The sequence below is a fragment of the Vulpes lagopus genome, chromosome 2, assembly GCF_018345385.1.
Source record: "Vulpes lagopus strain Blue_001 chromosome 2, ASM1834538v1, whole genome shotgun sequence".
Classification (NCBI taxonomy): domain Eukaryota; kingdom Metazoa; phylum Chordata; class Mammalia; order Carnivora; family Canidae; genus Vulpes; species Vulpes lagopus.
This window is the reverse complement of record NC_054825.1, coordinates 22,429,266-22,447,294: the sequence shown is the minus strand read 5'-3', so window position 1 is coordinate 22,447,294 and position 18,029 is coordinate 22,429,266. Positions and strand designations below refer to the sequence as shown.

General features: G+C 39.0%; 1 protein-coding gene across 5 annotated transcripts in view; it reads right to left on the bottom strand.

Annotated features, from left to right (window-relative positions):
- Nucleotides 1-18,029, bottom strand: part of SORCS1 (sortilin related VPS10 domain containing receptor 1) — a 495,497-nt gene that overhangs the window by 217,284 nt on the left and 260,184 nt on the right. For all 5 annotated transcript variants that reach the window (XM_041746197.1, XM_041746198.1, XM_041746200.1 and 2 more), the window contains exon 3: nucleotides 10,901-11,000. In XM_041746197.1, coding sequence (XP_041602131.1) covers nucleotides 10,901-11,000 — 100 coding nt within the window. The remainder of the gene's footprint in view (nucleotides 1-10,900; nucleotides 11,001-18,029) is intronic.

The following is an 18,029-nucleotide window of genomic DNA, read 5'->3' as shown; positions in this document are numbered from 1 at the left end:
GTGGGCCTGACAAGGAGGCCACGCGGTGCATGCCAGTGGAGAGAACATCAGTAGTTTCTCAGAAGCTCTGGTTATTTTCTGTCTCAAGAGAATGTGGATCCGTTTTAGAAAGTAGCCATAGGGGAAGGATGAATTGCTAGTCACTGGAACACCAGAAGCCCCTCCTGACCTCCTGCAAATGCTACCCTGTTTCTCTTGTTGCCTGGTTTCACTCTATACTTCTCATTCCCCTGTCATCCCCCAAATTCACCTACTGCCCTAATCTGGGCTCTCTCCTAAGCATTCAATAACTTTAAAGGAACTATATTTTTGAAATCAACAATTAGGATAAGCAAAGGAGCACTTTAGGGAGCACTTTTATAATGCAAAAGAGAAAGATGTGTAATATATATTATGAAATTATTAAGATTTCAGGACATGAAAGGTGTAGTATCTGCACTAGTGTAAACCCATGCTCATCTCTACCTACACACCTCTCCCTTCACTTTCCATTTTTATAGGCAGCACCCTGTTTTATGCATGTTTGTATCTCTACAACCTAGTACTAAATGTTGGTTCAACTAAATTATACTCTTCTGTTGTGAATGCCACGACCTTGTGTCATACCAGTCTGCTTCACTAAGCGACTTAAGCCCCTCTCATGTTGTTTTCCTGACTACCTCAGATTACATTCCTCTCTAACCTCTTAAAGCCTTTGTCATTTGTACTATGCAATCCATCATCTTCTGTCTTGCACTATTCTTTAATTGCGTCCCTGCAGCAAGATAGTAAACTCTGTAAGGGCTATGTTAAGGTCCACACTTTTTTTTTTTTTTAATCTTTCACCAATGTGCTCGCAAAGAACTGGGCACAAGCCAAGTGTTCAATAAAATGGGTCAACTGGTTTCTAAAAATTGCACCTCCAAATCTCATCAGTAGTTCTGAATGATCAGTAGTTAACTTAAGATAAATGCTGAATTTATCAATAGCAATCAACTATAATAAGGTAACATTTTCTTTTATTAATTCAATTTTAATAATGTCACTACTGCCCATTTGTTGATTTTATAAGACAGAAAAAAAGTTTTAACAATTGAAAAGACATGGTGTTATTATTTTAGAATTACAATTCAAATGGGGCATGAAGGCATTTTTTTGGTCTAATTAGTATAGCCAGATATAAATGGAAATTAGCATATTTTAAGAGTCAAAATAGGCACATGCTTATTCATTTAATATTTGCAAATCAATCAAAGTTATGTATGCACTGTGGTCTATGAACACTGGTTTCTCACTACACATGCACTGAAAGACAGTTTTCATCTTTCTTTTCCCTTCTCCTTTGACAAATATTTGCTTCTCTGTGAAGCCTTCATTGAATCCCCAAAGATAGAGTTCTATGTACACAGCTATTATGATACATAAGTTCTGTACTGTAGTTGACTGTTTATACATTCATCTCCTCTACCAGGCTGCACAATCTTTAAAAGAAAGGACAATGTCTTATATTTTTATTCTACTTCCTACTTCTTAAAAAGATCTGGCACAAAACAGACATTTAATAATTTTGGTTGGTTTGACAAATGACAGCATGCCATTGGAAAGGGATAATAGTGGTAACGATGAGACTAACATTTATCGAATGTTTGCTATGTATCAGGCACTGTTCTCTGCTTATTGTGATTCTTCTCCTAACTACCTTATGATATTGACACAATCATTCTATTTTATTTTAGACACAAAGAAGCTGTATCACACAGAGGTTAATAACACACAAACCAACAAATAAAAGCTGTCTAAGGGCATACAACTAGTATGTGGCTTGGCTGGAATTTAAAGCCAGGCAGCCTGGCTCCAGGATCCATTATATGAACCACTACACCACAACTAATGACTCCACCAGGCAAAAATTTACAATGACCATCTTCAAATAACAAAGTGTAGCTCCACAGTGACTGCAAGTAGGTGCTGAGTGGGTACACCTGCCAAGTGTAGAAATTACAAGGTGTACACTCAAATAGGAGAGGCCATTACACATAGGGATAGGGAGTAGCTAGGAAAGATGGCATTAAAAGGACAAAAGTTCATTAAGTTGTGGGCAGCAGCAGTGATATTTGAATCTGCCTCTGGGGAGCTGGAGAGCCTTGATGGAGGCCTGTTACTCCCCCATACTTGAGTCATAATTGTGTTTTCCTTTCTGGCAAAACCAATTTCGGCCACAGCCATCAACATCCTTTACCCCTCTGCAAACACCGAGGAAGAACAGAGAGATAAGGGTAAATTGTGCTCCCTCTGAAAGTCTTAATAAGTTCCCAGTAAATTAGCCCTCCTCTCCCTGAGAGATCTCAAGAGATTCTTAATCTACTGTTGAAAATATTTATGATTTGATTATTTTTCTTCTACCTTATGTCTTTACCCTGCTCTTTGTATTAGCTTTCTCTAATCACTATTTTGTTACTTTAAATGCTTTGTAGTTATCTCTGTCATCTTCTCTCTTGGTTCAATATCTGTGCCTCTCCTCCTATACATCCCTTCTTATCAGTGAGGTTGCATATTTCAGATGTTTCCCCTTCCCTATTCTTTATTTTTTGGAATCCTCCACATTACCCTCTTCTCCACTACAAGCATGCTCATTCTGGATGGCAAATGCTGTCAATCAAGGCAATACTTAGTATTCTAGTCCCCAAACACACACAGACACACACACACACACACACACACACACACACACACACACACAGCCCCAAGCAGCCAGAAGAGATTTCTCTTTTGCAGTCATCAAAATGTATATCCCATACAGCAGGCCTTTCCACCTATGAAGATCTAAACCCATCTTATTATCTACAAATATTAGCATTTTGTTCTGCAAAATTTATGTTAAGTAGCTGACTTAGGAGGTTATGGAATGAGAAGTAAGTTAATAGTTAGGGACCCAATAAAATGGGAGGCGGTTGCTTAGAGGAACAGAGGGGCAAAACCATCAAAAGAAGATTTGGTCAACAGAAAGGTCAGGTCAGCAGAAGGAATGTTTAAATGAAAGCAAGTTAGTCCCCAGGCTTGTGGTGTTCTCTTAATTTCTCCAGGGGTTAAAAAAAAAAAGTGGTTTTATTAAAGATTCATCGATATTGACTTTGTTTTTCCTGACAGCACCAAGAGAAAGCTTGAGGCAGATCTGATATATTGGAGTGAGACATCCCCACCCTAGTAAATATGGCAATTTCCTGTAGCGGCCGGCATTCATCTCCATCCATCATGAGAGCAGCTCGGGCTATTCACTAGAAACAAATGTTCTAGATACAGTATGTCAAACACCGGATGATGGAAACCTCTGAGAAGCCACAGGGAGTATGCTGGAAGCAAACAGACCAGAATGTTGAAAAGACCTCTGACCATTTTCCACAGCAGAGCGTAACTTGGAACCAACCTGAAATAATGCATTTGACCTTCATAAAAGGGTAATGGATGGGCATTTAACATTAGGCCAGCCAGACTTCAGAGAATACAACTTCTAATAAGGACAGATGATGAGGCAAAAATAAATTTTAAAATAGGCAGACAGAAAACGAAAAAAAAAAAACAACAAAAAACTGTTCCCCATAGAAGGTTAAACAGATAGTCTATTGTGCGTATTTGAAGAACGATCAGCCTCTGATACAGGCTTCCTTTCCTTTTTGAAAACTTCTGTTCATGTGGCCACAGAGGCAACCTGCCTTTTCAGACACAGCCAGTGGTAGAAGAAACATGCAGTTTCTGGACTGGTCTTACCTCATAATATTTGGAGAAGAATTCAGACTATATTTATTACTTACTATAACAATTCAGATATATTTATCCTGATTAGCTTCATTTGTTTAAAAAGAACAAAACCAAAAGACAGAGTTCTAAATTTTCCCCCACTGTGTCAAAGAAATACTACCAGATGCCAACCAGAAAGCATTATCAAAACTTAGAAAGGTTGATCTATGGGTCTGTCACCATTCTACCTACCTATTTGTCTACCTAGCTACCTGCATATTTTTAAAACATAACTGTGACTAATAAACTCTGAATTTTAAGAGTAACATCCTATAAACTTGATCTTCATCAGATATAACTTTTTAAACAGCATCTCATGATTAATATTTAATGTATTAGATGCTGATATGTAATAGACACAACATCTTACAAATAAGGAATAACAAATATGTAATGTTAATTATGCAAGAAGCTTCTTCCTAACAAAAAAGTACTTAGCACTACTTAATTCTACATGAAATAAAACTGTAATCTGTTACAAAACTGGATCAGTTCTGAGAACTGATATATTATTTCATATATTTATTAATATGTAAATAGTTTGTATTATAAACCTATTTTTTTTACATCAGTGTTAAACAGATAAGATTCAATAAAAATCAACTAGGTATCTACTAAACTATCATAATGCCCCCAAATCAAAAAGCTTGTGGTTTTATTCACATATACTTATGAATGTTATCTCAGTTGCTTTGACTTAATATAATACTGTACAAGGTGCATGGCATTCCAGGTATAGTTTAATATACAGATGATCAGGATGGACTACATCAGTATTTTTTCCCCAACTGTGCCCTGTGGAGCCCAGGAGTCCCAGAGGGCTCTCCAAGTCCATGTTGTGGGTGATGAGCGACTTTGCTAGTGGGCATTGTCCTGGCACTCGGCCCATTTCAAGCAGAGTGCTTTGCACTTATTATTCTGTAACTTGTTTGAAACCCAATGGCTAGGATGACTGTTGGAAAATTACCCAGAGGAAAAAAAAAGTACATGCAGCATGTTTTCTTGGATTTGATTTTCTTTTTGAATGCTCAAGAAGAGAACAGAACAGAGCCTGATGGACTCAAACAGTATACACACTCAACTGTACCCAGGAAGGATCAAAGGAGATGGTCTTTCCCTTTAGCCATCATTGCCCAGGTTAAGTGTAGGCAACTTTGGAAAATGCCACTTCCTCTATGTCTCTGAGTTCATGCATTGCACTTCTTTATGAATGAAATACATGTTATTTTTAAAAGATGAGAGGCAAATGCATGATCTTGTGTACAAAGGGACAGATGAAAGAGTTAGGATGGAATGAGCAACTGCGGAATGTCTGCCAGGGGAAATGTCATGTACCCCCTTTGATGTATTATACAATACGCTAGTTCCCCTTGGCCTCGCCAGATAATGTCGAGTGAGTGCTATGCAAAGTCCTGGCATTTTAAATATTAATCATGCTCTTCTTGGCTAGAAAAGATAAAATTATACATTTTGGCCTAGAAATGACTAAAATCTACAGGGATTTTTACTATCCTTATTTATTCACTTGAAAGAATTAATTTCATAATTAGAGAAAATAAATGAGTCAAAGCTGGTTTTACAATGTACTTTGCTTTTCGAGTATAGCCTAGGAGCCCCAAACTCAATCAAGTTCAGGTTAAATCCTCGGCCATGTGTTGGACACCTACTATACTCCGCGACAGGGTGCTTGGCCTGTTACAGCCGAGGAAGCTGGTGAAGGGGGGCCTTATCCCCCTGTGACCTCTCATTCTAAATGAGGCATTAGACAGGCTCAAAGCCAACTCATCATGAGTGAAAGAAAAGTGCTAGAAAAGAGAAGCAGATACCTGGAAGATCGGAGGGAGAACATCTGACTAATGGAATTGATTAGAGTTAGTGGACCAACAAACGGTTCACCTTAAAAGTCTAATGACCTTAGCTTTTCTTTCACCAGTTGTCTGTAATATCAGGCAAGTCACTAAACTCTAAGGACTCAGTTTCCATGTCTGTTAGCTGAAAAAGAAGAATCTGAATACCTGTGACATCGTTTCATTTCTGATTCAATGATTCCATATTTTTCCTAAGAGAAGTTGGCAGATGCTATCAACCACACCTTTTCCCTGTTCCCCAAAGTCATCCACTTTAAATGCGCGTGTGTGCGCACGCACACACGCACGCACACACACACACACACACCTCCTAAGGAAATGACAAGAGGAATTAGGCATGACCTGGATATAAAGAGAAGAGGCAAAGAGTCAGTAATCAAAAGCTTACTTAGAAAGTGCCACATACAGTAAGGTAATTAAAACCTAAACATCTGGAGAAAATGCAAACAGTGTTTAACGCTGGCCTGTACCAAGAGACCCGCAATAATGATCAATGTGTCTGAGAAGCTGGGGTCCTATTTATAGGATGAAAGTCTTGGAAGGCTCTCTCAGCAGGAAAAGTATTAATTAAGTGGCAATAACAAGGAAAGGAGATGAAATTGGGGTACGAAGGGGCACAGGAAAAATAAAGAGCAAATACTCTCTAGGTTTCTTCTTTGCTGAGAACATACTGCATGGAGAGCACAAGGAGAGAACACTGACATGAACTGGATGGTCCAAGTTTTTAAAATACAAAACACTTTTTTCCCAACTTTTCTCCCCCAGTGAATTCCACTTGGGTGAATTCCAGTTGAGGTTTTGCATTCTTTAATCCTTGAGGATGTTATATGTCACCTTGGGAAGAGAGGCCAGCTACAGTCAGTTGGGGGTAACAGGAAAGGTATTGCTGACAGACACACCCAAAGTATTCAAGTTTTCTTGAGGCAGAATAAAAATAAACTCAGTGAGACTTTAATATTGAGACTAAGACTTCAGCACTGATTTTATTTGTCTTTGTTATATTTGTATTAGTTCTGTCCATCACTGTCCCAATCCCAGCTGCTCATTTTCAGGTTAAATCATCCCTTCTCATGGAAGATTATATGTATGGGGACAATAAACCACATACTGACACCAATAAGCCTTGGGATTTATCAGGGAACCAGGTGAAGAACGCTGTCCTTTGGAGACACAGTGACAGACAGCTAGCCTTCCTCTCCTCTGGCACTAGGATCCTCTTATCCTTGTTCTTTTGGCCCACCTCATCTATCAGAGGCTGTGTGTATGATTCTGATGAAAAAGGGGCTGCATGAGCTAGGATTATATCCAGAGTAGGCTTTCTTTGTCTCTTAGTCAAAATTTCCTAGACTGGCCTATGATGAGATGACAGTTTTTACTGTAACAGACGTATCCAAGGAAAGCCACTGTCATTTACAGCAGCTTGTAGAGAAATAGCCAATGGATGATCATTAATTTAAACTGTAAATAAGGGCCTGTTTTGTTCTGGACTCTGATCCCAGTCATGCCCCTAACAAGCTGTCTGCAAAGCCAGGGCATGATGCCCGCTGTTGGAGACACGTTGATTGAAGAACTGGGCTTCTCCTCACAAGCAGCTAAAAATAGCAGTAAGCATGTGAAGGCAAAACAGGTTTCTGGGAAAGCAAGGCAGTTTCCCCGATGTCACTTTTATTCCAGTTGCTCCCACTGATGTGAAAAGCAGAGAGACATATCTGGTACAAAAGATGTTAACTTGCTAGATAGCACCCTAGGGACGGAAAAGAATTAATACAACCCCAGAAAGGAGCCTGCCTTTTCACTGGAGGACGCACAAGTCCTAGGAGAATTGCAGCGGACATGAACTTGAGTGCCTTTGTCCTGCATAATTAATAGAGCCTGATACTTCTTTCTTTTTTCTTCTTCGTTTTTGCCTTTCTTTCTTTCTTTCTCTCTTTCTTTCTTTCTTTCTTTCTTTTACATAAACTCTCATTGATTGGGGGGAAATATGTTCACACTTTAAAATGTTGTACAGGTACTATCTCTTTGGTTCAAGTAGGTCCCGTTGAGGGGGGAGTACATATTTCATGATGATAAATTCACCTCATAAGTAGAAAAACTGTACACAAATATACTGCTATGTCAACTTTATTGATTTTTGCACCATTGTAAAGACCTTCATCGTCCTCCAATATTTCTTAAATCTATCAGCATCTCAGAAAGTGACCCTGAAGCCTCATTTATCTGTACAGGAAAAGATCCCTTCGCTTAGGTTCACCCATAAACATTGTGATTTAAACAGCTCAGGCCCACCTCTGCTTCTGGAAGGTAAAAGGCACAGAGAAAGCTGTTCTCTCATAGTCATGGGCAAGGACTTCTCTTTCTCGCGAAATAGGGTCTGCCAAGTTTTAATTTTAGCTAAATTCCACGGCCAGTGACTTTTCAAAGCCTTGCAGATAACTGGACTAAAAATGTAGCCTGGGTGATGCTGGCACAGGAAAGTGAATGGGTTAGAATTTCGGGCTCCTTGCTATACTCCTTCTAAGCTTTCCTTCCCATCTTAGGAGCTGCATCTGGACTTGAGCATCTCAAGTTTCAAGCACTGCTCCAGCAAACAATCTTTTTAAAAAACATATTCCTTTTTTAAAAAACAAATTATTATTTATTTATTCATGAGAGACACAGAGAAAGAGAGGTAGAGACATAGGCAGAGGGAGAAGCAGGTTCCCTGGACCCCGGGATCATGCCCTGTGCCAAAGGCACTCAACTGCTGAGCCACCCAGGTGTTCCTATTATATTCCTTTCTAATAGCATCAATAAAACAAAGACTATCACTACATTAGAGTAATTCTAAGAACGATTTTTAAGGTCTCTCCCAGCTGGAATTCCTTTATTTTTGCCTCTATCACTTTACAAATAGGAAAATGTAAATGTCTCACACAAAGTCTTCTGTTAGGTGGAAGCAGAGTCAAAGGGCCTTTCAATGACAAAAAGGCATATTGCATTTATTACTAGAATACAAGACCTTTCAGGGTACAATGCTGACTTATTTCTCTTTGTATCCTATGATACTTACAGATTGTTGATTGTTAAATGAAGTTTATTTAAAAATGTGAAACCAGAGGAAACATCAATAGGGAATTGAAAAATTGAGTCAAAGCTAACAAACATAACTGAATCGTATTACAAAACTTACGGGTGTAAGTCCTCAGTTTAGGACTATATACAGCAGGTCAAATTGTTCAGATGTAACTACTGATAATGGACCAATAATTATCCAGTAAGAGGAAGAAGGAACATTTGGTGTGTATCTCCACATTTGTGAGGTTGACATTATCGAGCTATGCTGTCCAATACTGAAGACATCAGCCACAGGTGGTTATTTACATTTAAGTTAATTAAAGTTAAATTAGATTTAAAATCCAGTTCTTCAGTCACACTAGCTATATTTCAAATACTCAAAAGCCATAAGTGGCTAATGTCTAAGGTACTGGGCAGTTTAAACGAATATTTCTATCATTACAGAAAATTCTACGGAACATTGCTATTTAGGGAAGATGATCACAACTATTACTTCTAATAATTATATGAAGAAGGAAGAGGAGGCAGATGAGAAAAAAATAAAGAGAAAACACTGATGAGCCTTAGCTGTTCTGTGCTAAACACTTGAAATGCCTTATTTCATGTAATAGTTACAATTTTTCACGTGGGGTAGGAATTATAATTATCCCTAGTTTAAATTTGATGACACCGCTTGGAGAGATTAAGTAAATCACCATAGTTATACACCTATTAACTGGTTTAGCTGGGTTTTCACTCATGCCATCTGACATCAGAGCCTATGCACAGCTGCTAAGTTATGCTGCTTCTATGAAGAACTTGAAACGGTTAGGGCCAGAGGCAATGTTACACTTTGCATAAGCAATTCTCAATCCTAGATGCATACAAGAAACAACTGGGGAGCTTGCTCAAGGTACAGTTGCCTGAGCTCTAATCCAGAGCAATGGGGGGTGAGACCAGGGCTTGCACATTTGGGAATCACCTAACAGTGCTTTGGATGTGCAGCCAGAGTTAAGGAATGACCACTCAGAGATGTTCTCATCCACCTCCCGTAGGTCAGATAACAAAATGAAATACCTACCAAAGGTCACTAACAGTAACTACTGAAAGATCTGAAATGAGAACCTAGATATCACTGCTACCATCATAAAAGAACAACAGCTTAGGACATATGAACACTTCTGTCTTTCCTGATGGATACTGTTATTTCATGTAATTCACACAATAGTTAGAAACTCTATGTCATAATTCAGAATCTGACGATGCAAGTTGATAAAACCAAAGAATGGATGTAGTGCCATTCTCCTCCTGAGACAAGTATAAGTCTTTCTCATTTAAAAGCAAATACTGTCGAGTACCTGTGTGGCTCAGTGGTTGAGCATCTGCCTTTGGCTCAGGTCCTGATCCTCGTGGTCCTGGGATCGAGTCCCACATCAGGCTCTCCATGGGGAGCCTGCTTCTCCCTCTACCTCTATGTTTCTCATGAATATATAAATAAAAAAATTTAAAAAGCAACAAATATTGTCTTCCTTGAGAAAATGACATCTCTCTCTGAAGAGGAGGTAAACTCTTATACCAGAAGCAGTATAATGCAGAAGAAACAATACAACTGCCAGCCAAGAAGCCTGAATTCTAGCTCCAGTTGCACTTATAACTCTGCAATGGGGCAAACCATTACCTTTCACTGAACCTTAATTTTCTCATCTCTAAAATTAGGGTGCAGTATATGATAATCTCCAAGGTTCTTTCCATATGCTTCCTTCCTGACATTTGTGTGCAGGCTGAATAAACTTCAGAAAGCAAATATCCAACATGCTACCGGAGGACACATTCACCACAATTCTAGTTCATCTATTTACTCATGTCAAGGGAAAAGAGGGGACTTCAGATGAAAACCCCACCTTCTCCTCCATCTTGTCAAGGCTCATTCTGATTCTCGTGACTGACTAGTCAGAGCTCTGACATCCACTCACAGAGACCCATTCCTTGGAGCTACCTTTCAGAAATGATAATGATGTGCCTGCCTCTCACCCTCCTACATTCACAGCTGTTGCTCTGAAAATTAGGAGGTGTCAGGCATCTCACCACCTTAACATCCATCAACTTATCTTCACACCTCTAATCCCGGTGTAACCATAACAGATTTTTTTGTAGCTAGAGAGGCTAGCCAACCAAGACAGGAGTCACGTCAAGAATAAGCAGCACATTGAATATACAGGCCTTACCTTACGCTTGTTGGTAGGACACACGTAGAGATAGCTTAAAATTGTTTTCAACCCAACTTTATCATTCAGCTTCTCATAAGTTGTTCCGTAATCAGTTGACCTACAATTCAAAAGGAGCATTAATGAGGATAGAAGTATACGTCATTTGGCTGCTTGTCAGCATAATACATGTTGTACATAGTAGAATGGCTCTCAGGAGGTTTCTAGATGATTCATGTAGTATATAATGATGCTTCATTATGTACACAGTAGCATCATGTGAGTGGTTAACATTTGCATTTAAATTGAATTGGTAAAAATTAAAACTCCATCTCTTTACTGCTCCTTAATGTACGTACATGGCATACAGGATGTGCTTAATTCTAAAAGATTAAGAGATGAGGGTGTCTCTTGAACTGACCACAGAAATAAAGAGTTTTTACATAGATCTGACATTTTCAAACTTTTGCTTTATCTTTGACACAGTGGAAAAGCAGGTTCTCCTAATTTATGTACAAATTATGTTTCCTTTCATGAGTCATAGAATAGATGGCAGGCCAGTCCCTTCAAAGGTCATTTAGTCTTTTCTTATTATTTAAGAGTAAGAAAACATCTTAATAATACATGAAATTTCACTATCTTACTCAGTGGCCTTTTCTGGTATTAACTAACCTGGAGATAAGAGGATGTTACTTCTTGGAACTGACCCAATTTTTTTTTTTTTTTTTGAGTTTCATCTTAGTCTAGTCCTTGGTCAATAACTTATTAATTCTGACTGAATCAATGGGCTTTAATCACCATTTCTATCAAAGTTCATTTCATATTTCAAAATTGTAATCTCATTAGATCATCATCACAACTATGTATGTGCAGGAGGAAATAGTGCCTGTATTTGAAGAAAGTAGTTGACAGAACATAAGTGACCCATTCAAAGAAAACAGCTGGAAAACTGCCAGCTAGCATTTGAATCCAGGTGTTCTGGCCCTAAACTCTGTGTTGCTTATATTATACCCCAGTATTTCTCTTGTTTATGTTTTGTTTAATTTAAAGGAAACATACAATTTCCTCTTAGCCTTTCTTTTAGATATGGGAGATCCCAATTCATTTATTCATTCATTTACAACGTAGAACTCCTAAAATGTACCAGACCCTATGCTATGTACCAGGATACAACACATTGCTGCCACTCTCAAAAACCTAACAGTTTATTTGAAGGGCAGAAATAAAAGGCTATAACGTGTTAAAGTTCAACGCTATAGATAAGAATTAACAAGGCTTAGAAAATACAGTTGGTTTAAATACAAGCACAAAAATGTAACCATTTTAATTCATTTCTGATATTGATAAAAGTACAAATTCCTACAGGCCATAAAGACTACGCAGAAGAAGTTTGTGTTAACAACCTCATCACCATGCATTAAGAATCTATCCCGGACCAGGCAGGGGAGCAGGAAAGCTGCATAAATAACATGTGATCCTGCAATTAAGGGATTAAGAATTTAATCTGGCTGGAGATCCAGGTATTTTCCCCCTAAAATTTGTATTTATAGATAATACATAACTATATAATAAATTATGTAATAAATTATATATAATTTTATAATTGTCAACACTTTATAGAATTAAAGTGATGCTCCAAATCAGTAAACATTGGAGTGTTGGGTAAAATTTCTTGAAGAACTACTACACTTGAAAATGGAAAATGGGTAGGGCTTTAGGAAAGGGAAGTAACCAGAGCATCATGAACTAGAGGGCACCACGTGTTACCCAAATATTAGCTGGCTTTCTTCTGGACCAGCCTGTGCTCTATCACAATCAAACACACTTTGGCTTAATAGCCAAGGATATTTGAAGAGCATTCAAAACTTCCACAGGAGATCTTATCCATGAACTACAACAGACTTCTTTAGATCCTCCTTCCATGTTCATCTTTTACCCCTCAAACTCATGCAGATGTGAAATTTCCCCTAAGAAATATCTGAGACTTCTTTCTTCACTCAGTCCAATCCTGGTGTTTTACTTATTTTTCCCTCACTCCTACCCTGGCCTCACTAGGTCAACTTTCTCTCCTTCCTAACTTGCAAGTCTCTGAAACTTCACTAGCCTTTCTCTAGCTCCTTTCATTTGATAACTTTTTCTAATCTTGATTCTAAACAATACTTACAAGTTCAGGAACAAAGAGATGCAAAAATCTATGGGGGGCGGGTGGCAATGGGAAGAGGACAGAGTGTGCAAATACTGCCACATTGACAGATGCTTTCAACCATAGGTGGACATCAGCAGGACTGTGTTGGATTATGAGAGAACGGTTTAATTCTCTTAGTAGGATAATGGGCAAGAAGGATGGAGAAAGAGAAACCAGCCCATGGTGGGGGCGGGGGGGGAAGCAATAATGAGTTTCTTATCATTTCTATCAATGTGATCCTTGAGCTATTCAATGAATACATTTACATTCAAAATGTATACTCTACAAGGGCAAATGAGGATGACTCCATAAGGGTTTTATATGGAATCACTTTCATGCTTGTGTGTGTGTGTGTGTGTGTGTGTGTGTAGCTCATTATGACAAGATGATAACAGAGTGATTAGATCAGACATACATTAGGAACTTTGTTCTCAGAGAGCTTCTGATATGTTAACTGGATACTTTCCCCATATTGTAATATCACGAGCCCAGATCCTTCAAGCTGTCTGGCACCATTGTTTAAAGCCAACTCTCGCCCCTTGATTTTTCAAAGCTCAGAAACTGAATCAAAGCTTGTTAATTCTCAATTCCAGAAGAGCTAAGTGTTTAAACATTATGGCAATATAATAATTAACAGAGGAAAAAAGGATGGATTTCCACATGCCCCAAATGGCACAGATTAGCAGTTGTCCAAAGTTGTCCCACAAAACTATAATTAGATAGAAGGCTACATGCATCATGGGTAAAACTAACAGTCAGCCAGGATATATTGATTCAAGGGTAGAGAAGTGAAAATATTTAATATCTGCAAACCAGCTAGTAAATAGTTACTGCACTAAGTTCTCTGAAGAGCACTTCTGCCAGTCTTACCACATGGCCTCTCTCTTGGAGAACTCCTAGATTTCCTCACAGTCTAGCAACCAAAAGATTGAAGGTTGGCACAGCTGAGGGCCTTAAGAAATTTGCTCAGCACTAAGAGGATCACCTGCTCTGATTGGTTAGTGCTTTTGCCAATCAGCCTAAGCCCCAGTGGAGGAGACAGTGACCTTGGAGAAGTTACCTCACCCTGGAAAGCAATTCCTAGTGCCCATCTGCAAACTCCCCTTCCCAGATAACAGATGCTTCCAGTTATCCTTGCATGGTCAACGGTGGGAACTGCAGCCCCCTAGGGATCTGGGCTCGGAAAGAACGGATGAGAGACAGACAGTTGAGCAGCAGGCTGACTGGTGAGCCAATGTACTGGCTGTTAAATATTTTAAGTATCATCCCTAGGTATAGGGGAGAAGAGTGTTATCCAAGATCAAAAAATGTTAGGAAATGCTTGATAAGGCAAAATTTAATGTTCCTCTACTTCAGAACTTATACATTTTATTATTTGCATATACATACACAAATTTTATTATTTTAATATATGCTGTGAATATATTCCATGCATATTCCATGAAGCATTTTCCAAACATATTTGATTACAGGATTCATTCTTGAGGGATATCTAATTAAATTAGTGTTCTGAGCAACATACTTTGGAAAAGCATATCAAAGACCAAAAAAAAAAAAAAAAAAGGTAAAAGACAGATTATGAATCTTGGTTTTATAAGAATAGGGGAACAAAAAAATATTTAAAACAAATCAAATTTGCAAAGAGAGATGCCAGCCTATGCTAACCATAAAGTGATTGCTTTTGTCAAGACAAAAAAAAGGATTCTTAAAAAGATATGTCACACACAAAAATGTATTTAAGATGCATTTAAGATGCAATATAAACAGCCTTGAATTCTCAACTTGCACCATTTTTTATATCATTCTGAAACAAACATTTTTTCAGGTTTTATTTACAGGTTGACTTATATACAGATGGAAAACAGGGTTTCTGTCAACATCTATGCTGTGCAAGAAAACACCAAGAGCTTAAAAAAATAAGCATTTCCAGGAGAATAAATATGCAAGTGACTAAATTATGGCATTCATGTTTTTGCTTTCGATCCTTAATCCTTACATTACCTTTTTAATTTTTTTAAAGATTTTACTTATTTATTCATGAGAGACACAGAGAGAGAGAGGCAGAGACATAGGCAGAGGGAGAAGCAGGCTCCCTGCAGGGAGTCCCATGCGGGACTCTATCCCGGGACCCCACGATCACACCCTGAGCCGAAGGCAGATGCTCAACCACTGAGCCACCCAGGCATCCCTCCTTTTTTTTCTTTTTTTCTTTTTTTAAAGATTTTATTTATTTATTCATGAGAGACGAAGAGAGAGAGAGAGAGGGGCAGAGACATGGGCAGAGAAATAGGCTCCCTGCGGGGACCCCAAGGATCAATCCTTGGACCCCAGGATCATGACCTGAGCCAAAGGCAGATGCTCAACCACTGAGCCACCCAGGCATCCCCTTACACTACCTTTTTTTTTTTTTTACACTACCTTTTTGCAAACATATCTTAAATAGTGACTTTTAGAACATTTATATCTTTATTTAAGTATTTACTATATTCATACAGCTGAAACAAGTTGCCCTGATGAATGGAGAAACCACATCCACTGCATGGCACCACCTACCTTCCAAGACCTTGGGCTCTCTTTCAGATGGCAGTGTCCCATCACACTCAAAGAAGGGATCAATACAGAGCATGACTACTTTCCACAGGGAGTGGCAGAAATAAAAATGTAATTTTGTTTCCACTGCTATAGTCATATACCATCAAATGAGATAATAGATAAGCACAGAATCCTTTGTAAACTAAATTAATCCATAAAGAGTACTAAACACAATGACTGGCATGTAATAGGCAATCTTTAAATGATAGCTTTTGTTTATCACTAATTTTTGTCTTGATTATTTTTGGTATCCTTACCCAGCACTTACTGAAACCCACAACATGAACCCACAAAAAATAATTTAGATTTGGCTTTTTTAGAAGAGAAAATATTCGTGAAGTTGCTACCATTTTTAAATGTAACGAAATCTAGTGTATCACATATTTTTCAAAAGATTTTATTTATTTATTCTTGAGAGACAGAGAGAGAGAGAGGCAGAGACATAGGCAGAAGGAGAACTAGGCTCCCTGCAGGGAGCCCGATTTGAGACTCGATCCCAGGATCCTGGGATCACAACCTGAGCCAAAGGCAGATGCTCAACCTTGACCCACCCAGGTTCCCCTAGTCTATCACATTTTAAAGGATATGTGTCCTAGTAGCTTTGTGTGGGCCTTGAACTGGAGAGGTAAGGGTAAGAACTGGAATTTGAGAGTGAACAATTCCACATTTTGCTTCTATAATAAGTGTGCTAGGATTTCCTGAATGCACTATTATGCTTAGGAAACCTAACTTATAATAAAAATTAATGTTTATCCAGGTCCTTCCAATGTGATCTAAGCCCTTCACAAGCAGAAGCCCGTGAGATGGACACTGATATTAGTTACAGGTTACAGACAAGGAGGAACCAGGAGTATCACCCAGGCCACAGAATTCAGAAGATGCAGCCCTCAAGCAAGCTGCCACTTGAGAGCTTTCATCCTTAACCTCATGCTGCGCTGCCTCTTTCAAAAGCCACATGAAAAAAAGGAAATATATTTACAAAATCTAGTTTAGCGTTTCTTTGTCAAAGGAATATGAAGTCAAACTGTTTGAAGTTTTACATGGTGTAGACCAAAACCTGGCTTTTCTGAATATCAGGGAAAAGGACAGAGGGCCTGCCAGAGAGAATCTGTCATAAGAGAACCATCAGCAGAAACTGTCACAATGTGGTAAGAAGAAGAGAAGGTAGGTCTTTCATCTGGTCTACCATAGCTCCTAAGAAGGCTAGAAATATGGAAAAAGTAAGTGGGTTAACTCGTTAATTATCTGATGATGCCTCATGAAGATTATCAAGATGTCACAGCTTCACAGAAAGAGTCAGTACTTGAGGTCAAAGAGAACCAGACACAGACACTCACATGCAAGGTAGCCAGTCAGTCCCCTGGGTCCCTCAACAAATAAACTTCAGATGTGCTTTGGACAAATCATATCAATGATTTGTTTTTTATCTAATAAATTGGTAACATGATAGATGCCCAACTCATAATCCCTCTGCCTTTTCTGCCTGCCCCCACCCCAGCCCACTCTAGCTGTGCTAATCCGTGTCTGGAAAGCTCTTTCCTAAAATGGTCTCCCTGTTTCTTTCTGAACATTGGTCATCCTGTATGAAACAGCATCTTTCCCACACCTCCAGCACACTCAATTCTCTTTAGCCTCTTCTATTTCCTCTATGCATAGTATTTACCCCCATCTGATAGATTTCTACTTATTTTCTGTCTTCCCCCCTCCAGAATGAAAGCTCCATGAGAATAGACTAGAAAAGATATCTGTTTTGCCCACCACTGTCTTCCTAGCTCTCAGAAGAGTGCTTCAGACATAGCAGGCACTCATACTCTGCTCTTCACTGACTGGCTAACCTGCTGGAAGCTTGCTCTTCTTGTATGGCCAGCTGGACTTCTACTAAATCAAAATTAAGAAGCCTGCATAATCTGGCAAGGATTACTACAGTCCCTGCTACTAGCAGATTCAATCAGCCATGTGGGGTGAAGTGGGACTAGAGCGGGGAACATGTTCTACGCTCCTCTACTTTTTAATCAAGAAACCCCTGCCTAGCATCTTAGACTATTCTAAGTGCCAGAAGGGTAGTGGACATATGTTTGGTCACCCCCAAACCCCCAGGTCTCAGGACACATCAGGTGTCTTCTCCATATGGAAGGTGAATGAATGCAGAAGCCTAATGGACACTCTTTCAATCAAGAATGAGCTAGGCCACTTCTTCAAAAAGGCTTTAGAAAGTATCCAGTAATTTGACCTCCTCTTCCTCTACCTTAGGACCCCAGAGAGGTAACATACCCTTTCCCATACACACCAAGCCATACTGCCAAGATCAGAGAACAAAGACCTGAGCTGCAAAAGGGAAGGAAGCTTGAGGAAAGGAAGCAAGGAAGCACTGGG